General features: G+C 42.9%; 1 protein-coding gene across 2 annotated transcripts in view; it reads left to right on the top strand.

Annotated features, from left to right (window-relative positions):
• FAM204A (family with sequence similarity 204 member A) overlaps positions 1 to 22,410 on the top strand; it is a gene marked incomplete at its 5' end in the record, with an annotated part of 35,609 nt that extends 13,199 nt beyond the window's left edge. For both annotated transcript variants that reach the window (XM_081191180.1, XM_081191179.1), the window contains 2 exons: positions 21,631 to 21,737; positions 22,058 to 22,410. In XM_081191180.1, coding sequence (XP_081047306.1) covers positions 21,631 to 21,737; positions 22,058 to 22,109 — 159 coding nt within the window. In that variant the 3' untranslated portion in view covers positions 22,110 to 22,410. The remainder of the gene's footprint in view (positions 1 to 21,630; positions 21,738 to 22,057) is intronic.
• Positions 22,411 to 27,107: the final 4,697 nt, after the last annotated feature.

Raw genomic sequence — 27,107 nt, 5'->3', positions numbered from 1 at the left:
CCCCGAAAACGTCCATGTCTGTTTCTCCCTCACTTCCTCCTGGCGGCGTTGCTCGTCCTGGGCCTTCCAGCCACCTTCTGCGGAACTGCTCCTCTGGTCTATCGTCCCACCAATACGAGGGTTCTGATGCAGATCCCGAGGGTGACCCCTCCGGGGAACGGACGTCTTGTGTCGGGTCCTCTTCCGAGTCGAACCCCCGGAAAGTGCTGGCCGAAAGCGTGGGCGTGAAAAGCCAGTCGTCGAAAAAGTCTGCTGGCATAGGTCTATGTGGGAAGAGGGCATGAAACTCGTCTTTGAGTAGAGGTTCGTCCAAGGCGTAGCCCGGCACCCAGCTGTTCGCACTGGCCGGGGTGCCCTCCTTGGCGAGAAAGTATTCTACCCCCTCTTCCCCCCATCTGGAGTCCAAAATCTCCGTGACTTCGTTGATGCGCTCCTTCTGTGCCACTCCCGCGTGCCCTGTTCTGTCTCTGACCGGACTCGGCGCCGTTCCGGGTTCCTGGAACCTGTGCGGTGCCTTGTAGGGAGTGAGCACCGATCTGTGGAACACCGGATGCATTCTGGAACCCTCCGGAAGTGCCAGTCTGAAAGCTACCGGGTTGACCTGCTCTTCAACTTGGTAGGGCCCCAGTTGTTTATGCCCTAGTTTCTTCTTGGCCAACGACCTGGCCGGCACTGCGTGGGCTGCTAACCAGACCCAGTCTCCCACGTGGAGCTCTTCGCCAACCCTTCTGTGTCTGTCCGCTTGTACCTTGTATGCGTGTTTGGCCAGCTCCAGGTGGCGCCTCAGCTGATCGTGGACTTCCTGCAGCTCCGACGCGAACGCATCTGCCGTCTGCGGCTCCCCCTCCCCCATTCTTTCCAGTCCCGGGAAGGTTCTGGGGTGCCTCCCGTTGTTGGCGAAGAACGGCGTGACCCCCGTGGACACGTGCTTCGTGTTGTTGTAGGCGAACTCGGCAAGCGGCAGGTAATCCACCCACGTCGCAGGCTGTTGATTCGCATAGCATCTCAGGTACTGCTGCATGATGGCATTGACCCGCTCCGCTTGCCCGTTGGTCTGCGGGTGTCTCGCCGACGCCAGGTTGATCTTGACGTTCAGGAAGCCCATCAGCTTCTGCCAGAAATTCGAGATGAACTGCCGCCCGCGGTCGGACAGAATAAACCGTGGCAGACCGTGAACCTTGAACACGTGGTCTATGAACAGTTTGGCGGTTTGCTCCGCCGTGGCCACCTTAGCACACGGAATGAAATGGGCCATCTTGGAAAACAGGTCCACCACCACCAGCACTGCCGTCTTGCCCCTCGAGCTGGGCAGATCTGTGACAAAGTCCAGAGCCACCCTTTCCCAAGGTTCGACCGGAGTTTGCAGCGGTTCCAACAGTCCGGCCGGCGGTCTGTGCACTGGTTTGGCCCTCTGGCAGGTGTCACACCTCGCCACGTAGTCTGCGACCTCCCCTCTCATTCCAGGCCACCAGAAATCCCTGGCTACTAATTCCACCGTCTTCTCCTTGCCAAAGTGCCCGGCCGTGGGCGCGTCGTGCAGCTGCTGCAGCACCTTGGCGCGAAGGTCGTCTCCCGGCACGTAGATGGCCCCTTTACGGATGAGCAATCCATCTCGTAGCTGGAAACCGTCGGCCACAGCCTTGCCCCTTTGCACCTCTGCCATCTTTGCTTGCGCGAAGGAGTCATCCTGCAACGCTCGTCGCACCGCCTCCAGGTCCACGGTGGCCGCGGCGCACGCCCATACTGTTGGTGCGAAGATGTGCATGGCTGCCGCTGGCGTTGCGTCCTCCAGATACTGTGGCTTACGGGAGAGGGCGTCCGCCATGATGTTAGTGTCCCCCGGGACATACTCTATGCGGAAGTCGAAGTTCGCAAAAAACTCAGCCCAGCGTATCTGCCTCTGGTTTAGGAACTGTGCCGTGCGCCAGTGCTCCAGATTCTTGTGGTCCGTGCAAACCTGCACCGTGTGCTTGGCGCCGATCAGGAAGTGCCGCCACGCTTTGAACGCTGCATGAATGGCCAGCAACTCCCTGTCCCAGATGGTGTAGTTCTGCTCGGACTTGCTGAGCTTCCTGGAGTAAAACGCTCCCGGTCGCCACACCCCCTGCTGGTCCTTTTGCAGCAGGACCGCCCCCACGGCTCTGTCCGAGGCGTCTGTCTCCACCCTCATCGGCCTGCTGGGGTTGACGTGAAGCAGCTGCTCTTCCGACGCGAAGAGACGCTTGAGTGCCTGAAAGGACTGCTCCGCCTCCTCCGTCCAAACGAACTTCTTTTTCTTGGAGCTAAGCGTGTCTGTGATGGCCGCTGTCTGCATAGCGAAGCCCTTGATAAACTTGCGATAGAAGTTCGCAAAGCCGACAAACCTTTGGACCTCTTTCCGGTTGCGTGGGCTCTTCCAGTCCAATACCGCTCGAACCTTGGCGCTGTCCATGGCGAGCCCCTTGTCAGACAACTTGTAGCCCAGAAAATCCACCTCCGTCACGTCGAATTGGCACTTCTCCAGCTTGGCGTAGAGCCTATGTTGCTTTAGTCTGGTCAGCACTTCCTTGACGTGCCTGTCATGCTCCTGCTGCGATTCCGAAAAGATCAGGATGTCATCTAAGAAACAGACGCACGTCTTGTAGAGAAGTCCCGCCAACACGTGATGCATGAAAGCTTGAAAAACGTGGGAGCCATTTTGCAGTCCAAAAGGCATAACTCTGTATTTGTAGGTACCCAGTGGCGTGAACATGGCCGTCTTCCACTCATCCCCCTCCCGCATGCGAATGAGGTTGTACGCCCCTCGCAGGTCTAATTTGGTGAACACTTTTCCCTTCCGCACCTTCGCCAGGAGGTCGTCGATTCGGGGCATGGGGAAGTCCGACGGCTTGGTCACACTGTTTAAAATGCGATAGTCCACGACCAGTCTTTTTTGGGGCGTGTCTCGCTTTTTAACAAAGAATACAGGACTGCCCCCCGCTGCCTTGGACTCTCGGATGAAACCGCGCTCCAAATTATGATCGATGAACTCTTTGAGTTCCTGCAGCTCGTCCTCCGACATGGAATACAGTTTCCCTTTAGGCAGCGCCGCCCCCGGCAGCAGGTCAATTTTGCAGTCATATGGTCTGTGAGGGGGTAGCCTGTCCGCCTCCTTCTCGCAGAAAACTTCCAAAAATTCTGCGTACTTGTGGGGAATCGCTTGCAGCGTGCCTAGCAGCAGCTGTGACTCCTCTTCCTCTCCTTCCTGCCGGTGCACGATGCAGTGTTCAGCACAAAAGGAAGAGCCGAAGACCAGCTGCCTCTGGTACCAAGCCAGCGTTGGGCTGTGCTTGTCCAGCCAACTCATTCCCAATACAATGGGCGTATCCGATAGTTGAGTGACATTAAAGCTGATGATTTCTTTGTGATTCCCAAGTCGCATCGCCATTGGCGGCGTCTGCTTCACCACTTGCCCCCCTAGCAACTCCCTGCCATCCACCGTGACAACCTGCAGGGGCAGTGTGGCCGGCAGCAACTGTATAGCGTGCTTGTCGACAAAGTCCTGCCCTATAAAGTCCGCGTTGCTGCCCGAGTCCACTGTGATGGGCACGTCCATGGTGATTCCATTGGGCAGCTGGAGAGATGCGGTGAGTCTCACCACTGGTTTGGGCGGGAGGGGGTTCACGGGCTGTAAAATCTCTGGGGACTGCGGCACTAACACGTCTGGCTGGGCCCCAGGGCCTCTTCCTCCAGCCAGACTGCTTCGTTTCCCTGCTGTGTTCCTCCTTGCTGCGTTGCTGCAGTCACCATTGCCGAGGCTGCAGTGAGCTTGTGGAGCCTCTGGGGACACTCTTTCGCCATATGCCCTGGCTCCTCACAGACGTAACACTTCCTGTTCCCTCTAGGAGGCTTCGCTTTCACTGCTGCCGGTGCTAGGGCTCTGGTTGCTGACTGAGCCCTTGCACCTCCAACCTCCATAGGTTCGGCTCCTCCTCCTGGCGGAGGCGTGGATTGCGCCCGCGCTGCTTCTCTGGGAAGGAAGGAGGGGCCCCTGGCTGGTTCGCGCCCTCCACGCCCTTCGTCCCTGCTCCACGGGCGTTCTTCCAGCCTCACCCCCACTGCCAGTGCCCTCTGAACGACCTCCTGGGTGGTTCGGGGTCTCTCCCCCCTCGCGATCTCATCTTTAATCGAGCTGTGCAACCCCTCCCAAAAGAGGTCTCTTACAGGGGCCGAATCTCTGTCCCATTCCAGGGCACTGACCAAGGCGAAAAAGCGGGCATGGTACTGCCTGACGCTGGCCCTCCCTTGTCTTAGCCCATGCACCTCCTTCCGGGCAAGATCCACGTCAATGCTTGATAAAAAACACCCATCCATCGCTTTAATAAAGGCATCTGCATTCTGGAGCGCCGGATCCTTATCTCTCCATAAATTGCGTAGCCATGCTTTAGCATCCCCATGCAAATGAGACATGATGAATCCCACTCTCTCTTGCTCATCTCTAAAGTCTTTATGCAGCAGTTGCAGTGCGCACAGTACGTCTGCTCTAAAGTTGGGATACTGTTGCAGGTTCCCATCGAAGTGAGAGACCAGCCCGCCTGTGCGTCTCGCCAACCCAATTCCCTCCTGCCGGGGTGTCTGCTTTGTCAGCACATCTAACCTGACCTGGAGATCCCTGCAGGCGGCAGCTGCCTCCTCCTCTCTCTTCCTGGATGCGAGAGCCTCGGCATTCAGTTGTGCCACTGCTTTTCTGAGTTCCTCTATCTGCTGCTCAGCCGTCATGTCGTCTGCCGTTCGTGAGCTCGCTAGTGGGCACTTGCTTCTCTCCCCTCCTCGAGGTTGTAGATGCCCACAATTGAGTGAGACGGAGCTTACTGTCAGAGCTGCTTGAAGATCCTAGCTCACAGAGGATCACGCTAGCCAGCGATCATTAAGTAAAAGTCTTTATTGAATTGCAGTTTCCATTCTCACGCTGCTGCGCGCAACTCTACGTCTAGTAGCTAGATCGGCGAAGCTCCGTCTGAGTCTCCGCCCCTTGCGCACCAACTTAATATCCTAGCCCTGCTCCACCTTTTCCGCCTGACTGTCCTCCTCTGGGTCCCTCTACCCCCCGGGGTTTCTTCCTTCCTGGATTCTTCTGACGCTGACCCGGACCCTCCTGCCTCCTTGCGCCGGGCTTTAGGACCTGGTTCCCTTTCCGGGCTGCTTACTGCGCCGCCTTCCTCTGCATTTGAACTTGGCGCGCGCGCCCAACCTTCCACTTTCCTCTTAACCGTTTCTTTGCTCCCCGATGGAGGTGTGGCCACTCCTGACTCATGCCCTCCCTCCTGTGGTGAGCTGCCAGCGCTTGCCCCCTGGCTCCCTTCTTCTTCCCTGCTCCCTGGCGGTGACGCTGGTCCCGATTTCCAACTGCTCTCCCCTGAGTCCCCTCTGGCTCTATCTTCCTGGGGTGCCCCCCTAGACTCCCCCCTTGCCCTGGCCACTGGTGCTCCTTTCTGTGAATCCTCTGATTCACTGGAAAGACTAGGAGATCTCGGGTCGTCGTCATCACTCATCTTTTCTTCTGCCTCCTCCCCTTCGCTCTCTGTTTCCTCCCTTGGCCTTGCCTCTGCTCCTAAATCCCTGACAACACTAAATGAAAACTTGGGCTGACCTGTATTTGTGGGTACAGCTGCTTAACAGTGTGATGGAATACGTGTTCAATGGATGAGTGTTCTTTGGAAATCAGGTGTATAGGTTTTTAATCAGTGGTATTTTCTTTCTCAAGAAGCAGTAACTGGAACCTGCTGATAAAGCCTTTGCTTTGAGGCACAGATCCCAGAGTCCTTAAAGCTGTTTCCTCCCTTAATAAGTGAAACTAATTTTTGATGTATAACATTTATAAGCCTGTGAAACTGATAGAACAGCATCAGTATTGGGGAGGAGGAGGAGAGCCAAAAATAAAGAAGATGGCTAAGAAGAGGCTATGAAAACATGCTTTTAAAAGCTAGGGGATGCCAAAACATAGTCGTCTATCATTCTCTCACAGAGAGAACCAATTTTTATAGAATGGGGTTGCCTCAAATAAAAAAGGGATGTAAAGAATGTACATAATCTAGAGCCAGGCAGTGTAGAATGAGCAATATATATTTTTGAGATATGGGCAGTTATTTGGCTCTCTGCAATGGGGCACTTGTTGCAGTTGTATTTGGGTGCAGGCAGTTATGCTGTGGTACTGCTCTATTGTTTTTCAGGTGTTTAGTGTTCTGTTGATGCAATAGTGTGTGTCAAGAAATGGTTTGATATCCATAGGGATGTGGGTATCTGCCTGCAGACACTTGGAAGAGTCTTAACTGTAAACTGTAAACTTCTCTCGGGACCTCCTGGTATCATCTTGAATTGTCTTGCTAGTTTCTATTTCTCCCTGAGATTATAGGATCATGGTGGACTTGGTTAGACTATCTGGTACACAGGCAGCAACCATTTTAGGCACGTCAATTTTATGCCCAATCGCTGATGCATGAGTCCTTTTGGACCCAGATGAGAGGTGGCAGAACGGTGTGGGGCGTCCTTGTACATGCTCTGCTGTCACCTGTGGGGGCCTGGAACAGAACTGCCACGTGAAATAACCGCCACCTGCAGTGTTGTCAGTGCCTAGTTATAACATGGATTATATTGTATGAGACTTGATTGCACCTGTTTGTGCTGGTAGAAATTTCAGTCATGTTCACAAAGCAAAGGGGCAAGATTACTGTCAGATTCATTGATGTTTCCATGTATGTCTCCAACATCAATAGAATGAAATTGTGGTAGCAGTTAATGAGGGACTTCATCAACAGCTGTGCAAAAATCATGGTATATAATTCCTACTAGCTTGTCCCTGTTCTCATGTTTGATGACACTCTCAAAGAACTCTAAATGGTTGGTGAAACAAAACTCTTTGGAGAATCCATTCTGATTGTTCCGCATTAAGGTTTGTTCTTCTATATATTTGAAGATTCTAGCTTTAGTAATGCTTTCCACCAGTTTACGTGAGACAGATTCAGAAATAGTTCTCTGCATAAAATTATCAGGTTTCCTTCATGATCAATATATTGTGAAACAGTTTCTTAAATCCCTTACTTAAATCATAAAACAATATTCTTCAAATGTAATATGCAGGAATTCTCCCTTGAGGGTCAAGATGCACATGGTTCAGAGAACTGAGCTGGCAATGTAATTTTAATTGTAAATATTTTGTGAAAGTTGTGGGTTGTAGCCAGAAAGTCATATTCAGAGTAATAAAAATAAGTGGACTTAGGTGTATTGAATACAGTGAGTCTAATCTGGAGTATGACTTAGTTGGATGCAACCCAGTAGGCTTAAAACTTTGCTTTGATTTCATGTGCTGTTCTTATTTATAATGGCTTGGACTGTGCTCACACAGCATGATTTACCCAACCTCTTCATCTGTGCTGCAGCCTCAAGCAAACTCCGAAAAGCTACTCTTGAGGGTCCAGAATGACATGAGTTGAGGTGTAGGGAACTGCTCAGGAAGGGGAATTGGTGGGAATTAGAGGCCACCTTAAATCTATGAAAGTGTCTTCTGCTTGTGCCAGTTCACTTTTGGATCCAAGCCAAAGTTAAGAATGCAGAATAATTAAGCTATAGCTAAATTATGTGAGGTTTCTTGTTAATCTTGGGTGTCACAGAAAATTGTACTACAAATTATTCATTTACATAATTATTCCTTTGGACGTGCTAAGAAATTTAGAATTCCTGAGTTATACTGGCCATATAAAAGATACCCCATTTTGCAACCTACAGAAAGGCTTTAACAAGTTGTTATTAATCAGTGTAACTTTGTTTTTTTTTTTTTTATGAACTTCCTCCATGCCACCCATAATTTTATTTTATTTTTTAATAAATTTTTATTGGTTTTACAACATTTTCAAGAAAAACAAACAAACACAAAAAATGACAAACATACACGAATAGTTTCAAAGATATTTTCATAAACCTCTTTTCTTGGACTTCCCCATACCCCCCCTCTCTGCATCCCAATGTCCATATTTGAACTAGCAACTCCCAATTGTTACTTTCTAATCTCTGTCATCTTAGTCCTCTTTTATTGTCTAACCTTGTATCCCTGTACCCTATTGCTTCTGGCAACCACAACATTTTAACATTCATTCAGTTTATAGTAGTCCTTAAGATAGCTTTTAAATTTTTTCCATTCTTCTTCCACCGTCTCTTTTCGTTGGTCACGGATTCTGCCTGTCATCTCAGCCGATGTCATATAGTCCATCACTTTCATCTGCCATTCTTCCAGAGTAGGTAAATCTTGTGTCTTCCAATACTTTGCGATGAGTATTCTTGCTGCTGTTGTGGCATACATAAAGAAATTTCTATCTTTCTTTGTCACCAATTGGCCGACAATGCCCAAGAGAAAGGCCTCTGGTTTTTTAGGAAATGTACATTTAAGTACCTTTTTCATTTCATTATAGATCATTTCCCAGAAGGCCTTTATCCTCGGGCATGTCCACCAAAGGTGATAAAAAATACCTTCAGTCTCTTTACACTTCCAACATTTATTATCGGGCAAATGGTAGATTTTTGCCAGTTTGACTGGGGTCATGTACCACCTGTAAACCATTTTCATAATGTTTTCCTTTAAGGCATTACATGCCGTAAATTTGATACCGGTGTTCCATAACCATTCCCAGTCATCTGACATAATGTTATGTCCAACATCCTGGGCCCACTTAATCATAGCCGATTTAACTGTTTCATCCTGTGTGTTCCATTTCAACAGCAAGTTATACATTCTAGATAAATTCTTAGTATTGGGTTCTAACAATTCGGTCTCTAGTTTTGATTTCTCCACCTGAAAACCGATTTTCCTATCCTGTTTAAAAAATTCCATTATTTGGCGATATTGAAACCAATTTTCTACTTTGTGCTTCAATTTCTCCTGACTTTGTAATTTAAACTTGTCTCCATCCTGTTCTAAGATTTCCCAATACTTCGGCCATCCGACCTCCATATTGAGTTTCTTCACTGCTTTAGCCTCCACTGGTGACACCCATCTAGGGGTTTTATTTTCCAATAGGTCTTTATATCTTATCCAAACATTAAATAATGCTTTTCTTACAATGTGATTTTTAAAAGTACTGTTAACTTTGTCATACCAAAGATATGCATGCCAACCAAAAGCATTATTGAAACCTTCCAGATCCAAGATGTCCGTGTTCTCGAGGAGCATCCATTCTTTCAGCCAGCAAAAAGCTGCTGCCTCATAGTACAATTTTAGGTCCGGCAGGGCAAAACCCCCTCTTTCTTTAGCGTCAGTCAGTATTTTGAATTTAATTCGGGGCTTTTTGCCCTGCCAGACAAATTTCGAAATGTCTTTGTGCCACCTCTTAAAACATTCCATCTTGTCAAGAATCTGCAAGGTCTGAAACAAAAATAACATTCTAGGCAATACATTCATTTTAATTACTGCAATTCGGCCTAACATTGACAGTTTCAAATTTGACCATATTTCTAAATCTTTTTTAATTTCTGACCAACATTTTTCATAATTGTCCTTATACAAATTGACATTCTTAGGTGTTAAATAAACCCCTAGGTATTTCACCTTCTTGACCACAGTCAAACCTGTTTCCTCCTGAAATTTCTCCTTTTCTATATCTGTTAGGTTTTTCCCTAAAACTTTAGTTTTTTGCTTATTCAACTTAAATCCAGCTACCTGGCCAAATTGTTGTATTATTTCTAAGACCCTTTTCGTACTAGTGTTTGGCTCTTGCAAAGTCAATACTAGGTCATCTGCATACGCTCTTAACTTATAATGTTTAGCTCCGACCTGCACACCTTTGACCTGCTGGTCATTTCTTATCATATTCAGCAACACCTCCAGAACCGAGATGAAAAGTAATGGGGAAATTGGGCACCCCTGTCGTGTTCCTTTTTCTATCTTAAGTTCCTCAGTCACAACATTATTTACAATCAGTTTAGCTTTTTGTTCAGAATATATTGCAGCCATACCATTCTCAAAACCCTGGCCTACCCCCATCCCATGAAGATTCTTCCTCATAAAACTCCAAGAGATGTTATCAAAGGCTTTCTCCGCATCCACAAAAATCAATACTGCTTTAGTGTTTATATTCACCTCCAGCTTTTCCAAAATGTCTATTACATTCCTTACATTGTCTGCTAGGTGTCTTTTAGGGAGAAAGCCTGCTTGGTCTTTATGAATCTTCTCCATCAAAACTCTTTTAAATCTTTTTGCCAAAATGTCTGCAAAAATTTTGTAATCCACATTAAGGAGTGATATTGGGCGGTAGTTCTTGAGTTGGGTCTTTTCAGTCTCTGACTTTGGTATGAGTGAAATATATGCCTCTTTCCACGATTCGGGTGCCCTTTTTCCCTCAAGAATCTCATTACAAACTTCTCTTAGTGGTTGAATCAGCCATTCCTTCAGCGATTTGTAGTATCTAGAAGTCAGTCCATCTGGTCCCGGAGATTTGCCCAGTTGCATATTTTGAATGGCAGCCTCTATCTCTTGTTCTGAGATTCTCTGGTTCAAGTCCATCTTACTTTGCTGAGAGATATTTTGTAATCCATATCTTCCAAGGAATTTGTCTATATCTTCTTCATTTTGCGGGCCTTGGGTGTAGAGTTTTTTGAAGTAACTTAAAAAGCAATTTCTAATTTCATTGGGTTTAGATATGTTCTTTCCATCCACCTCTAGGCTTGTAACTGTATTTAGTTTCTGCCTTTTCTTCAATTGCCATGCCAAAAGTTTGCCACATTTATTTGCTGATTCAAAAGTCTTTTGCTTCATTTGCTTTATCTTCCATTCAATCTCTTGGTTCATCAATTCCATATATTGAGTTTGATATAACTTGATCTCTCTTAAAATGTCCTGAGACTTTGGTTTTGTTCTTAATTTCCTCTCTCCTTCCTTTATCATTTCCAAGATCTTCTCTTTTTTCTCATTTTGTTTTTTCCTCTTTATTGAATTTTGTTGAATCAAAAATCCTCTCATAACCGCTTTACTTGCGTCCCAGATCACTCTTTTCTCCACGTCGGTCCTCAAATTTATTTCAAAATAGTCTTTTAGGGTCTTTTGGGCCTTCGTGAGAATCTCCTTATCTCGAAAGAGGGTGTCATTCATTCTCCATCTAAATTGACCAGTTATTGTGGGTTTCATCTCCATCTTCACGGCGTTATGGTCGGAGCAAGTTTTTGGGCAGATTTCCACTTTCTTAATCTTTGGAGCCAGTCCACTAGTAACCCAGATTTGGTCAATTCTGGTCCAGGTCATCATTGCTTGGGAGAAAAAGGTTCCCTCTCTCTCCAGAGGGTTCCTTGTTCTCCAAATGTCTATCAAGTCCATGTTTTCTGTCATTTCAAAAAAAGTCTTAGGGAGTATCCCTTCTTTAGTGACTGTTAGTCTTTGTGCCTTGTCCATATTAGTGGAGACCACGCCATTCATGTCTCCCATGATTATCATATTGTAATCCAGATAGTCCGTCAAAGTTTCATGAAGTCTCTTAAAGAAGTCAGATTTGCCTTCATTTGGTGCATAAATTCCAACCACTAGAAATTTTTCTCCTTGTACTTGTATCTCCACAGCCAAATATCTCCCTTGTTCATCTTTGAATATCATTTTTGGAGTCCATTTCTCCTTCACATATATTACCACTCCTCTCTTCTTAACTTTGTCTGATGAAATAAATTCTTGTCCTAGCCTTTTATTTGTGAGTAATCTCCTATGGGCTCTGGTTATGTGAGTTTCTTGTAAACATATCAAGTCCAGTTGTTCTCTGTTCAAAATATGAAATACTTGTCTTCTCTTCAAAGGCCCATTCAGTCCATTACAATTCCAACTAAGGAATTGCAAAGCCATCTTGTTATTTTCTTAAGGCTCCTCCAACAGCTCCAAGTTGTTGCTCTTCTTCTGATGGTGGTGGTTTTTGTCCAAACGAGAGATTCAGGATATCCAGTGCTCTCCTCTGTTCTGCAAGTACGTCCACAGTCCCCTTCTGTAGGTCCTCCTGGTATCTTGCCAAAAATTTGTCTTTATCTTGAATTGTCTTTATTTTCACTTTCTTTGCCTTGTAGTCGAATGACAGTCCTTGTGGGAACTCCCACCTGAAGCGGATAGAATTTTTCTTTAACAAAAGAACCAAGTCCTTGTAGAAGTTTCTTAAATCCAGAATGTATTTTGGTATGTCTTTAAAGATCTGTACCGCTGAATTTCCAATTTGCAAGGCCTTTTCAAAATGTAGTCCTAAAATTTTATCTCTTTCCTCCTTAGATCTGAGTGTGATCAGACAATCTCTCGGTGTCTTTCTATCTTGCTTTTTACCCAGTCTAAAGGCAGTTGTGATTTTGAATTCGTCTTCCTCAAGGTCCCAGCAATCCGCAAACTCCCGTGTCAAATATTCCACAAGGTTGTCTTTTTCATTCTCCGGAATCAGTCTTAATTTTAAGTTCCTCTCTTTCCTCTGTAACTCCCACAAGGCCAAAGTTGCATCATGCTCATAGACCTTCTTGGCAAGTGGCTCTAATTTCTCCTGCGTCTCTCCAGCAGTGGCTTTGGCCTCTTCGGCAATTTGACGCGTGGTGGCGTTTTCCTCGACCAGTTTGTTTATAGATTCTGTATTCTGGTTTAATCTTGTAGATATTTCTGTTAATTTTTGTGTGTTCTCTGAAGTCTGTTTTGTCAGAGACTCCAGAGTCTGGTTTATCTTAAGCAAGGCTTCTGTCACAGCTTCCATAGAAGCGGCTGCTCCTTTGTCTTGTCCTGTTGTTCCAACTAATCCGGCTGTTGCGCCTGAGATTGAGCCTCTTTTCTTTGCTTGTTGCAGCTGCAACTGTTGTTGTTGTTGTTGTTGCTTGATCTTGGCTCTTGTAACTATCTCTTCTTGTGGTCCACTCATGTCAAGGTCAATTCCCACGGGATTTATTCTCCCTTGGAAAATTCCACTGTCTTAGGCCGTGCCGGACTTTACTTTATCCTCTAGAGGGAGCAAATCAAAATGGCCATAGAAGGAAGTTTCCAAATACAAGAACAAAGGAGACAGTCCAAGATGTAAAAAGAAAGGAGATTAACACAGTCAAAGTCAATGTTGCTAAAGTCTTATAACTTCCAATTGCCACAGTTGCCCAGTATACTGTTTATACTGTTTCTTCTTATAATATACAAAAGTCAGGCACTGTGGAAACTTTGTATCAAAGTGTCACTTCACAGGGAAAAGTCAAATCAGTGTACTAAAAAGGCAGACCGTTTCAAGCTTTCAAATAGATGAGATAGCAGAGGTTTTTTCCTCCAAATAAATCATGCAGTTGTTAGTCAAATTCACCTCCCCTCTGCCCTGCTTGCTAGAGGGGAGATCAAGGGTCTAAATGTCCGGTTTATGTGATCAAAGAGCAGGTCTAAACGGATGCAAGTTTAGAGTTCCGTTGCTTTCACTTTCATGCAGTCGGGGGGAGGCAGACTTCCTTTGTTTAAATCTCCCCGTTTTTAGCCCAATTTCTGAAATTTAAAGGGTCCCGATTGTTTTCCAGCTCTTACTCACGGGAATTCAGTCCAAATTTTCTTTTCAGGAAGGAATCGGCGCTCTCCGCTTATGGCGACGCGGCTTCACTTCGCAGGCTGGGTAGCGACTCTCAGCACCGCGCTCTCTCCCGATGTCGATCCGTAGCCTTTAAAAAGGCTCTTTCACGGTACCGGGGGGCGCGAAGGTGCCCACCGAGTCTCCTTGTTCTCAGGCTTCAGCGCCTGGGATTTTAGGGGTCCCCCGCTCGCCGTAGCGGGTAAGACCCGAACTTGCGAAGCAGTCCTTCTCCGGAGCTCGGAGGTAGGACCGCCATTAAGCGCTGGCACCGACCGGAAATCCCTAATCAGTGTAACTTTGATTAGTTTAAATTAAATAGATTGTTAAAGAACACTTTTACATCTCCGTGAAAACCTCCTGACTCTCTGGGCTGCTTAACAATTCATGTATTTAAATATTTTCTGAGTACTGTACAGGACTGACTATTAAATAATTTGAACACATTTTCTTTTAAGCAATATAGTCTGTGACCATTTTTTAAAAGCTTATACAGCAGTATACTTACATATCTGCTACTGATGAGTTCCCCCCAGCTTAGGTCAGCAGGGCCCACCTCAAACAAATAAGTTTAGATTGGCCTCAAATCTCCTCTGCTCTATCACGTTCCCAATGTCTCCCCTTAATCCCTCTTTCCAAGTGCTGGGGCTAGGCAGGGAAGGTAGAGCTGCTTTGCCCAGCAGTGTCCATTGCTGCAAGGAAGCATGGAGCTACAGTTTCCATTCTTCCTGGATTCACCCAGGCATTCAGCCGGAAGCCTCTGCTGTTGGGAAGTGGCTGGGGAAACCCAGGCAGATGGGTGGTGTATTATTATTATTATTATTATTATTATTATTATTATTATTATTATACCTGCCACGGGTGATATCTCCTTCATCAGAGTGAGGTCAAGAAAAAGGGGCTCCTGGTGGTGTGGATTGGCAAGGACTGATGGGGATGAATCTCTAGGAAGGCCTCCAGCAGCCAAGGTTTTTCAAAGATCCAAATGGAGCATACATAGCAGCTCAATTCCCAATACAGTGGAGCCTTGGTTCTCGAACTTAATCAGTTCCGGGAGTCTGTTCGACTCCCGAAACCATTCAAAAACCAAGGCGCGGCTTCTGATTGGCTTCCTGCACTCAAGCAGAAGCTGTGTCAAACGTTTGGCATCCAAAAACATTTGCAAACTGTAACACTTACTTCCGGGTTTGCGGCATTTGTTCATCAACTAAGCCGTTCGAGAACCAAGGTTCCACTGTAGTTGGAGAACTTCTCTGCTGCTCTGCTCATAAGTGACTCATGATTCACAACTTGTGTAATTTTGTATGGCAAGCTTGATAACTCAGTGTAATCACTATAGCTTTAGTTTTCCTTCAGTATTTGAACTGTTGAAGAAAAATATTTTTATTAGTAGTGGTACTTTAATTCTTCTATCATTGAAATTTGAGTGGTTACTTGTTTACTATGTGTGAAAGATCTGCCCGATCCACCCTCAAAATACTTAATATCAAAAGTTTTTCAGTTACCTTGTGACTTAGTTCCTTTGCTCTGTTTTGTAATAGTGCATTAAAATTAGGGCAGTAACTTACAAGAGCCAAGGCCCTGCCATTTCTGACTTTTCCTGTTCTATCATTCCATTTGTTCACCTAGTAGTTTGGGCCCTTTAGTGTGAGAGATTTCACAAACAATAATTTGTATGTTCTTGTTTTAAATTTGTTCAGATGATTCGTGATGATAAATATTATTTTAAAGTGTTCAGTCATTCCTATACTATAGCCAAACTAGTATGTTTACTCTTCCATCATTCTAAATGTGTTCGATTGATTTTTATTGCACTCTCTCTGATCCAGTCTGCTAATACTTAAATGAGCACTCATTTTAAAAAAGGGGGGGTCAATTTTCATGATTGTGCACAGTAAGCATGTGGGTAGTGTTGTCTTCATAAGGTTTTCCTTCTGTACTTTTAAAGCCCCATTTTAAAGGAATTAATAGTTGTCAGATCCTACAAAGATCCTTATATTCAATGAACACATGGGGCAAAGTCTGGGAGTTATACCTACAGAAGACCCACTGAAAATGAATGACTGGTGCTCTTTGCACAGTCTCTATAATTTATGTAGCAGATCAACTTCATTTCAGATTATTTTTCATAGACACAGTTGATACACTGTACAGGGAATGGATGTGTTGTTGGCCATTGCGAATAGAGTTGGCAGTTTCCGGAATCACATACAAAATGTTCGGTAATACTTTACGTGCTCAAAGAAATTAAAAATATATATTAAAAAATGTAGAACAACCATGTACAATTTAGAAATGCCTTTTAATGTTAATGTGCTGGGGGAAATAAAGACAAATACAATATATTTGTGGCTAATTCTTCTGCCTTTCTAGTGAAGGTGTTTCTGAGTTTCTCTTCAATGAGGTTGTTTTCTCTTAACCTTTAGTATATGACAGGGGTTATCACCTAGGATTATATTCATATGCTCTCTTAATTATGTATATCTTCTTTTTAACAAACCTTTAAAAAAGATTTCAGATGTTACAAGTCTAATTAAAGAGACAAAGCACAGTTTATACTGTAGATTTTTTTCTGCAGTTCAATTAATCAGCATGTTTTCTCTTTTAATTAAAACCATTTTAGTAAATTAAAGCCCACAGCAAAACACATATATAATTTGTTTGTAATTAGCTCTTAATTGGTGGTAGTTGAAGCTTAGCACCCTTGGTTTCTTTCTTCATGATTGCCATTTTATTAGCAGCCAGTCATTAATTAATCTTTTTTTCTAATTAGCTTATAAAACTGTTGATGGCACATTATTGTAAATGTGATTTTAAGTTCAAAGCTTGTTAATAAGCTTTCTTACTTAGAAGAACAGAGATAAAGAAATTGCTGAAAACAGTACTACAGTTCTTTTTTTTAAAACAGCCTTTCTTACAAGGGGACTGTGTAAAACATCTAACAGCTTATGGTTAATTTTTAATGCTGTTTCTTATGAATGGAAGAAGTTACTTGCATATAAATATTTGAATCTAAAACAAAGCTCAAATATAGGAACAGTTTTTAATGTCCATGCTATATGACAGAGTTGTCCACATATACAGTAATTTGATGATTTAATACTCCTCTATAGAAACCCAACAAAGGTATTACAAAGTATTTTGTACTAGAAGTTGAACAAATCATTGACAGAAGACCATTCTCACTTGAAAATCCACTCAATATTCTTGTTTGCTTTATATAGTTAATATACATCAGCAATGGATAACATTCCACAACATAAAAGGGGAAAATCATAGCCGCGGGCAGAACCTGAAATAACTAGATTCATATTTGATGAGAAACTGTAATATAGTATTAAAAGGCTGTTTGGTTTCTCTGATAGACCACAGGATGCTTCAAGACTTGTTAGAATAGAGATGTTCTTTTAAAACCCCTTTGGGTTTAGCCTTTTATAGAACATGCCTACATATGACATTTCTGAATCCAGCCTTGAATGTCCTAGAGAGTATGTATTTTATAATGGGGTCTTTGAAATAAATCTTTATCTTTTGGTGGGCTTTCATTCCACCAGCCTAGAGGCTCAAGGTGGCACCCAAAAGGTGAAATAATGTATAAACCTAACCATCAAATATAATAATACAAAATCTTAAAAGCAATACACAGCTCAAAACAGAGGCATCAGTCATTGGTCACTAAAGACCAGCCTAAGCAAAATAGCTCTGCATTGCTTCCGGAAGGAAGCCAGACGTACTCAGAGATGCTTCCAAGAGGAAATGAATTCCATGGCCAGGCAGTTGCTGTGCAGACAGCTTGCTCCCTTGCCCTCAATGTTCTAACTTGGCGCATGAACCATGAGAGCATCTTCAGCGGATTTCAAGGGCTATGGTGGGTCATAGAGGATTCCCCTCCAAACATTTCATCAAGCATCTCAAGATTTATTTAATTTTTGTAACGTTTCCTGAAGTTGCAGTAAACACATTTTGCAGCTTTTAAGATCGTCTATTTTCCTCTCTCTCCTTCAACTTTATTTACTGTTTCAAACTTCAGCCGTTCCTTTGCTGCTGCTGCTGCTTCTTTTTAAAGGGTTTTATGATGCTGTGCAAGAAACACTAGAAAGGGATAGCTGACAAGGAAAAAATTAAAAATTGGATAAAAAGTAAATGAATAATGTCATATTACTAAAAAGATGAGAGGCTAATTTGTGCCGACTTTTTGCTAATTTTGTTCAAGCCTCAAAATGAGGAGCTGTCACCCGTTCTGTGTAGCACTGATGACAGTGCCAATGATCCATGAAATAAGCTGCCGCTGGCTTTGTTCTGATAAGAATGAACAAATCTGCACAATGTACGGCTCCCTGAATCTCATTTTCATACTTGCATGCAGGCTAAAAGAAATAAGCTGTTTGCAGGCTTGATTAATCAGACATTTGAGGGGGTTTTGTCTCTTTGATCTCTTTCGTCTCCTAGGTAACTTGCTTGACATTAATGTTGAGCTTGAGTAAAGACAATCAGGAATTGTAGACCAAACTGATATAAAAATTAAAGACCTTAGCACTTTAAGTACTTCAGTAATGGTTCCGCTTTACTTCAGAAAACATCTGTTTTCATTTAATTAAAGAACAAAAGCGAATAGCATAAATATTTTTCATAGAAACCTGTTATTCCACAAAAAAAGTTTTAAGTATGAAAATTGGTATTTTTTAAAAAATATGTGCCTTCATATGGTTTGGCAAAGGATGAGGATCCAGGTATTCTTCATGGCTATACAGGTTTTTTTTAAAAATGAAAAATAATGGATAGCAAGTTTGCCGTTATGCTGTATTAAGCTGCGAGAGCAAGATTTTTAAAATGATTATCTATGAACTTAAATTAGAATGAGTTTGCCCCCTAGAAAACTAACTTGATTTTAAAAGTTTGTCTCTGAAAAATGTGTACTACATTACAAGGATGAGCCATAATATCTACATTACTTCCCAATATGATTTACACACTTTAAACCTATAAAATTGAAAGGATTTTTTTTTAAAAAAATAATAATGTCGCAGTGCGTTTGCTTGAGGTTATGCAGACGCTTTTACAAATCTTCCAAGTGGCTGTAAAGATGAATGCCTCAAGGGTCTAGCCAGGGCCCTGCTTTTCCAACCAGCTAAAGCCCTTATCTTAAATCCAAGCAAAGTACCATTAATCTTTTTGAAAGACCTTTTATGGCTTTTAATATATCCCAAATTAGAACATTTTACACCCTTGGTTCCTGAAATGTGGTGATAAAAAGCCTTTAGAGCTTAATTTTCCTTACTGCGTGCTCTGACCAATTTGCAGTTCTTTGTGATAATGTTTAGACACCTTAATTAAAATGCAGCAAAATATTGGATGTTCTATATGGAAAATGCTGATACTTTTACACAAGAAATTGTTGTATGTATTTTTATTCATGTTTTATTGCTTCTTACAACATTGTATTTTGCTGTATTATCTGATGGCCTGAAACATTTTTTTAAAAAATAAATAAATATAAAACCCATTGACCAAGATTTCAGGGGCTTCTGTTAGGAAAGGAAGTGAGGCTGTATGTGAGGGTGTGGATGGGAGGGCAGTATGCTTACACTTGAATCAGACATGGCTGTGTCTGATTTATTCACTGCAGATTTGTCCTTTAGAAGTTGCATCAATGCAGTCCTTGCACAATAACATTAAGACTGCAAAATGGTTCTCTCTCCCGTTCTTTGCGATAGTACGGGCTGCTTTAGCCCATTCTAGAACCATGCTTTGCCAAGTCTGTAAGTCTTGCTTTACTCCAAAGATATCCAAAGAAAGAGGCAGCAATCCAGAGAATTTAGCTGGCCTTATTAGCCCGGCAAACAAGTGCAAGCTAGCTAATAGTGGGTAAGCCACATCTGTGGTTACAGTGCCCAGATCAGGGTTAGAAGCTTGCTGTCCTCCTAAGTACTTGCGTGAGCTTTATAGTTGTTTAAAATGGCAGAAATTAATAAATGGGTGTTCTGGGATATAAAAGGGGGTATCGGGGCGGTTAAAAAAATACTGCTCTTCTTAAAAAACAGTAACTTTTTAGGCTTTGTGGTGCTTTATTTATTTATTTAAACAGCTTGATTGTAAGAAAACCTAAGCGGTTTCCAAAAATATAATTATATGTCAGCAAGAGTGCTGCAGCATTATACACTATCCGCAGTTTTCGGATCAAGCACAAGCCCCACATAGAGTGCATTGTAGTAATCCAATCTTAATGCATATTCCTAGATACCCGGTACTTAGGTTGCTGTATGAATACAAATCCTGAGCTGTGATGCTAATTATCTGCATTCTAGTTAAAACATAGATTATTCCTTGGGCAAGTTACTTCTCTATCCCCATTAATTTCTTCATTCAGCCCAGTTTTATTTATCTTTCAATTGTCCTACTTTTTTCAGTGATGTTGCTATAATAGTGTCAGTGACTTCACCCGATTTTTGGCATAGGTTTTGTCTACCTTTGAAGATAATCTCACCAAACTCTACATGAGTGTTCCCAGGGTGGGGGCAGCAATCTTTGTTTATATTTGAAAGCTGGGCACCATTTTGAATCAAGATGGTGGAAAAAATCAACTGATGTGAAGAATCCAGACTCACAAATTACACTATCTATTTTAAAATCACAATATTTTTTAATTTCTAAAAGTTCCCAGGCACTCCCCGCTAGTATGTGTATATATGGAATTAATAAATACACATATATTCATATGTCTATACCCCACCCCACCCCCCTTCTCTCCCACACTCACCTCTGTTTCTTTCCTTTGGCTCTGCTGTCCTCTGTCCTCTGTCAAATGGCATTTTCAAGTTCAGAAGAAGCATGCCATAGAAATACCAGTTGCAGGGGCACAACAGCAGTGCTGGAGAGGGCTAGCTGTTGCTTTCACACCATGTTTATGGGCTTCTCACTCTGGGAAACAGGATTCAAGACTTGATGGGTCTTTAGTCTAATCTAGCAGCACTCTTACATTCTTGTGGTACATCACTGGCAACTATATAGGTTACCTCTGAGTTTGGTTAGTAACTTGGTTCTATATGTGTCCCTCAACACATATAGAACCTCTCTATGTGGATCAGTTGGATCCCAGCCACTGTATGTATTCCATCAGAGACTGGTTCTCCGATAACCCTGAATGAGTGGTCCTTGGATTTGTTTAGGGTAGGTTTAACTCATAGCTTTAAACTACAAGAAAAAGCTAACCTGCCATGGATTTGTTATCTATTGTCCTCGTCACACGGAACACATTTACTGAGAGAATCGGAATACTGAGATAAACTTTATTTGAATTTAATATTTCTGCTATTCAGAGCGGCTGGGGAAACCCAGCCAGATGGATGGGGTATAAATCAATCATCATCATCATCATCATCAAATAGTATTTTTTCAGTTGATTTTCTTCTTTATATCTTTTTGTTGATGATGATGTCTTGTTGTTATTGTGACTGATCAAAAATATAATTTGGTTGTAGCTGCTTTGTGGCCTCTAAAGGTGGAAAAGCAAAGTATAAGTGTTTTGTGGAAATCAAATATCTGAAATGGTGGGGGGAATATCTAAAAAACCCAAGAAAATTGAGGGGATCCTTTTTCCTATGCCTATGCAAAACCTGGAAAGCCCTAGTGGTGTCTCCTAAGCACTCAATTTAAAAAGTATAAGGAAGGCATGAATAGTCATAACAGTATATCCATTCCTGCTCAACTTCTAGAGAACATGTGCTGAAATGAAACTTCACAGCAACTTTGACTCTAATAGAACAGCTATTATGTTGTTGTTTTTACATGATTATCCCACCTCATTTTCAAACTGTGCCAAAACTAATTTGATTTCCCATGATTTACATCATGGCGGTTGGCTGTTAGGCGGATAATGAACTTTTCTTTCACTGAAAATCAGAACAGGCTTCACCTTCCTTCCACCTGTTGCTGAATATAATGTACCCAGAAATGTTCCATAGTAGATGCAGGACAGTTGAGTCAGGTACAAATGCTAAAAACGTCTCAGACAAAGCTGCTTGAAAGAGGCGTTCTTTTTGTCTCTCTTTAATTTCTCCTGTGAACTCACTTGCTTATGTTCTTCTCCCCTTAGCTTGGTGTGAAAATTTCCGAAGCTGTTGCTTGTCGAAATTTTGTGAAAACAAAGCAAGATGCAGAAGCTTGTCAAGAAGCCCAGAAGAAAAAGAAGCTTGCATGGGGGTGGGTCATTGGCCTTCTATATTTAAGACTAATAGAGATTCTGAGTAAAATGTTTTCTGCCTTCAGATTGGCTTCTACTAATCCTTGTTTGCTTAATTTGACCTTGGCTTTTTCCTTGAGTAGTGCATCTGCTTAATGTAGAGTCTTTACTACAGCTGATACATTATTCAAATGTTTATACTTTCCCTTTTGTGATTGCTAGAGTATTAAAAATCTAGTTCCAATATAGCCATTGCTGCTAAATGAAATTTGATTGAAAACTCCCTAAAGTGTACTTTGGTAGATACTGACATACGTTTCCTTTTTTTGTTTTTTTTCAGGTTTGAAGCCAAGAAAAGATGGGAAACTAAAAGCAACATGGGATACATGTAGTTAGTTGTGTCTTGGAAGGGGTGGGGGGTGACATTTAAATCTGAGGGGAAGTGTTTGTTAATATTGAAGATACATAAATTATGTTTTTCATTGGGTTTTATTTCCATTAGTTGTGCAGCTGGGGGAATCACCGTTGAGTAATTTAGGCTTGCATTCCATACTCTTTAAGTATCTCTGGTATGTCTCGAATATACTCTCTTTTGCCCTCGAAACATATCCAATTTATTTCCTTTCAAATATTCTAAAGATTTAAATCTCTTGTTTGCCATGTAACTATTAAAATACAGTCTAAGAAAAAAAATCAGTCTTAATTTTTTCAGTTATTTATTAACATCAAAAACCATCTTTATTTACAATAAAACACTGTGTTTGGAAAGCCTTGTTTTTACATAATAATGAGACCAGGCAATGATAATAGTCCCTCAAAACAAAAACCGCAAGCAAATTAGCAATAACTCTCACCCCCACCATGTTTCTCAAATGTCAGTCACCTGTATGAGAGTTAAACTGGTAAATTTCATTTACTATTAAGCGAGATTGAAATATTAACTTAATGGTGATTTATAATATTTGAGTACTTTGAGCTAAAACATGGTGCCAAGAAATAATAATTTGAAGGTTTATGACAAGTCCAAAGTTTTCCGTCCTAATATGGAGTAGTTCTTTCTTGTTTGGTAGCCCTGAGGATGTTTGATTTTCCCTCTTTCACATGGAACACTATATTTCACAAAATGAGCGTTTTCAGTACAGTAAGCTAAAGTCAACTGTAATTAGTTATATTGACAGTTAAATGTGCAGCAAAGCCTGTAAATCACTGGCCCAACAGGTTTGTACCACAAAGCCCTATAAATCAGCAAAGTCTTTATTCTGTACTCAGGGACTGGTTTCGGAGGGGTTTTTATTTAGCGAAGAGAGGAAGCGAGTATTGTCGAGACTCTTAAAGTCTCAACAAACTTTGCTATCAAACAAAGTGGGCCTCTTAACTGTTGATAATGCCCAAATAAATGTTAATAAGACAGCACATACTTAGGCATACCACAGCCACTGTTAATAATATTGCCAACGAATGAGGGCTTGCTTTTTTAATATTTCCAAGCCATCCTTTTTGTCTTCTGGTTGTCCAAGGTGCAGTCCTACAAAGATTGCATACCTGTACACATGTAGAGAAGGACTTATGCGTATAAGACTAAGGAGCATGAGAAAGATACTGAAAAGGGAAGTCAAGTACTAGACTATATGAGGCAATTGTGGGTATAGGCGGGTCGACCTAGTAGTAGCAGCAGTGGGCAAGGTTAGAATTATCTCTTAAAGTCAAGAGGCAGACCTTAACACGCATCAACAGCCTTTCCTCCCCTCTTAAAAACTTGGCAAGAGCTACTAAGGTCTTATGGAACTGAGCCTGGAGCAGAAGCAGCCATGCTGTGCTCACGTCGTGTGTTTATATGATGGATCCTGCATTTGACATGAGAGATCAGTTTACTTACAGGACTACAGTTTGCATCTAGCCCCCATGCTAAAGCACCTCTAGCTATCATGGGCTACAGAGGATAAGATTTCGAAAGAAATATGCCTTTACAGAGATCAGGCACAGATGGTAATAAAGATGATAGTAAAGATGGCATAGATCTGAATAGGGAAGTAAAGAAAAAGAATACCGGTAATTTCTTAGACTTGGGAGGATATGTGCTGTTGACAGCATGCACAGTTAAGGACTATGGATGATATAGGATAAAACGGGAATAGTTCCCTCTGGAATCTGAAACAGGTGCAAGTGTGAGATTAACTTGCAGAAAATGATATTTGAGAAAGGGATTCCTTCTTTTTATCGGACTAAGAAGAAACTACAGTAACAAAGCATAGCTTGCCATGGTTAGCTGCTAGCCAAATGAAATAAGGTGCCACATTGTACTTCAAAAGGCCGTCAAGCTGCATAGAAAAGTGAATTCCACACTGAAGACATAAATGATAGGCACTGGATGGTCAATGGCAATAACGCAGTGCAGAGCCAAAATACTTTCTCTCCCCCATTCCATCCAACTTTGGCTCCCTATTGCAAAGTGGCTGGCTTTTAAACATGCAAAAGTCCCATCAAGTGACTTTACCCCATTTTTAAGTCCCAAGCTGAAGTACCAGTGGCAAGAGTTGTGGAAAGGTCAAAACAATATGCTGAAACCAGTATATTGATTGTGGTCAAATGCATCACCAAAAAACTAAAGGAAAATAAGTTGTCCTGGCTCTGGTAAGAGTTGGGCACAGAGTCCCCACCAATCAGTATTCATTGAGGAAGAGCTCCCACTCATGTGCCTACCTTGTACTGCTCACTGTTGATCATACCTTGCTGGAGTCTCCACAGTTTTTCTGTATACCTATTTCTCTGCTCTGAATTTAGCCTCAGTTGTAGATGTCAGTGCTGATCTGCACATTTTATTCTGCTTTATGAGCTCTAGTGCAGGCTTCCTCAACCTTGGCCCTCCAGATGTTTTTGGCCTACAACTCCCATGATCCCTAGCTAGCAGGACCAGTGGTCAGGGATGATGGGAATTGTAGTCTCAAAATATCTGGAAGGGCCGAGGTTGAAGAAGCCTGCTCTAGTGCCTGGATTTTTAATGCCTTTGAATTACTGGACGCAAGGTGCTGATGAAATAATGCTCCTGAGTTTGTAATAAAACCAGTGTGTGGCATAATGTGACATAACTCACTGTGCTATACAGTGGTACCTTGGGTTAAGTACTTAATTCGTTCCGGAGGTCCGTTCTTAACCTGAAACTGTTCTTAACCTGAGACACCACTTTAGCTAATGGGGCCTCCCGCTGCCGTGCCACCGCCACAAGATTTCTGTTCTCATCCTGAAGCAAAGTTCTTAACCCGAGGTACTACTTCTGGGTTAGCAGAGTCTGTAACCTGAAGCGTCTGTAATCTGAAGTGTCTGTAACCCGAGGTACCACTGTAATCGTCCTACTTGCCTACCTATGTTGTCTTTCTTTTTTTCTCCCAAAAGAAATAGAAAAGCATAGGAAAATATGTTTGGCTTAAGACTGATATTAGGCCTAAAGCAACTATTTGTGTTTCTAGAAATAGAGAGAAGTTTGACCTATGCTATAGTAAAAGTTTTAAAAACACATAACACTACCGTGTTATCATGTGGTATTCAGATTAGGGGCAGGTGTAATTTGTTGGCCATTGGAACAGTTCAAAATACATTTCAGAGATCACCTAGGCGCAGCCAATGCTTCTGCAACTGGGCTTCATTTGAAAGCTGGTACATGTTCTATGTCAACTAGAATAAAGTTTCCGGTGTTGAATTATTGGCTGCAGTCACAATTCATAGACAATTCTAGACTTTCCAAATTACACTTAAAGGAACTATCATGACCTTCTGAATAATAATTCTTGGTTGGCTCAGATTCACAAACAATTAAGCAGATGTTTCTTTTCAGGGGAGTTCGTCTTGGAACAAGACCGTCTATGAGTAAAGGTCCTGTTTAAAACTAGACATACTACAAGAGGATCTAGCATCAAGTGATGAAATGGTCCCAGACTCTTTAAAACAGGCAGCAATTAGACCACTCCTGAAGACCTGAACAACTGTAGCCCCATTGCAAACATGCCCTTCCTGGGCATGGTGTTCAAGAGAGTGGTTGCCCTCTTGGATGAAACCTATTTTCTAGATCCATTTCAACCGGGCTTTAGGCTATCTTTGTTGCCCTGAAAGAGGGAGTGCAACCCTGCCAATTCTCTGGGACCTTTTGATCCAACAAACCATGGTCTTTTTCTGGAAAGATGGTCTCAGTTGGGTGTTGGAGGTAGATCATTAGAGTGGAACTACAGCTGCATGATCCTGCATTCCAGAAGGTGGCGCTCCACAATTACTCTTTTGCCCCTTGGCAGTTACGCTGCGGGGTCATCTTGGGGATCCATTTTCTCCCTTGTGCTGTGCAACATTTACATGGGAGTGTTCATCCAGAGATACTGCCTGAAATGTCACCAAAGCATGATGCCCAGCTCTCTCTTTTCCACCTGGGTAGGTGGTGGATGTTCTAAATCAGTGCCAGAGAGTGGTAATGGACTGGATGAAATCAACAACTTGAGACTCAGCCTTGATGATGATGATGCTGATGATTAGCCAAAGGCCTAGGACAGTGTTTCTCAACCTGTGGGTCCCCAGATGTTGTTGCACTACAACTCCCATCATTCCTAGCCAGCATGACCAATGGTCAAGGATGATGGGAGTTGTTAGTCCAACAATATCTGGGGACCCACAGGTTGAGAACCACTGGCCTAGGAGAAGAGGAATGGTTTTGCTTGGCGCATGAAGATATGTAACAAAGGTGCCAGGAGAGCTTCCCTAGAAAGATCATTACACAAGCGGGGAGCCATTGCAGAAAAGGCCTGCTCTAATGTTCCTGCCTTCCAGACCTCTTGCAGAGGAGGCACATGAAGAAGAGCTTCTGATTTTGGTCACAGGGTCCATCCAGGTCAGTTCCTATGGGGAGAGGCGGATAACTTGGATGAGTTGTTAGTGGGTGGTTTGTTTGCCCAGTTGAGTTGTTGTAGCTAGGTCCATTATATTCTTTCTAAAGGCTCAGCTTCACAGTTGGAGGGTGCAAGATCCACCATTGTTGCTGGTGACACAGCTGGTCTCAGTGGCACAGGGTGCCTTTTATCAGCTTAATAGGATATACCAACTGTGAGGCTATGTGGACAGGCTATTCATTCTTTGGTCCCCTCCCATTTAGATTACTACAATGAGTTATATGTGGGTCTTTGAAAATGGCCTAGAAGCTTTAGCTGGTCCAAAATAAGGCAGCAAGATTACAAACTGGGACTGGCTGTTCTCATCATACCAGGTCAGTATATATGGGGTCTTAGGGGAGGGGTTGTACCTCTGGTGGGAGACACGTCATGCTCCTTCTGGGGTAGTTTGCCCACCCTTGGTCCCCCCCCCTGCATTCAGCTCTCACCTGTGGCTCCTAGAACCTGTCAGCATGGCCACATCCT

This window comes from Podarcis bocagei (genome assembly GCF_964188305.1).
Source record: "Podarcis bocagei genome assembly, chromosome: 4".
Taxonomy (NCBI): Eukaryota; Metazoa; Chordata; class Lepidosauria; order Squamata; family Lacertidae; genus Podarcis; species Podarcis bocagei.
This window is presented reverse-complemented; position numbering and strand designations above follow the sequence as displayed.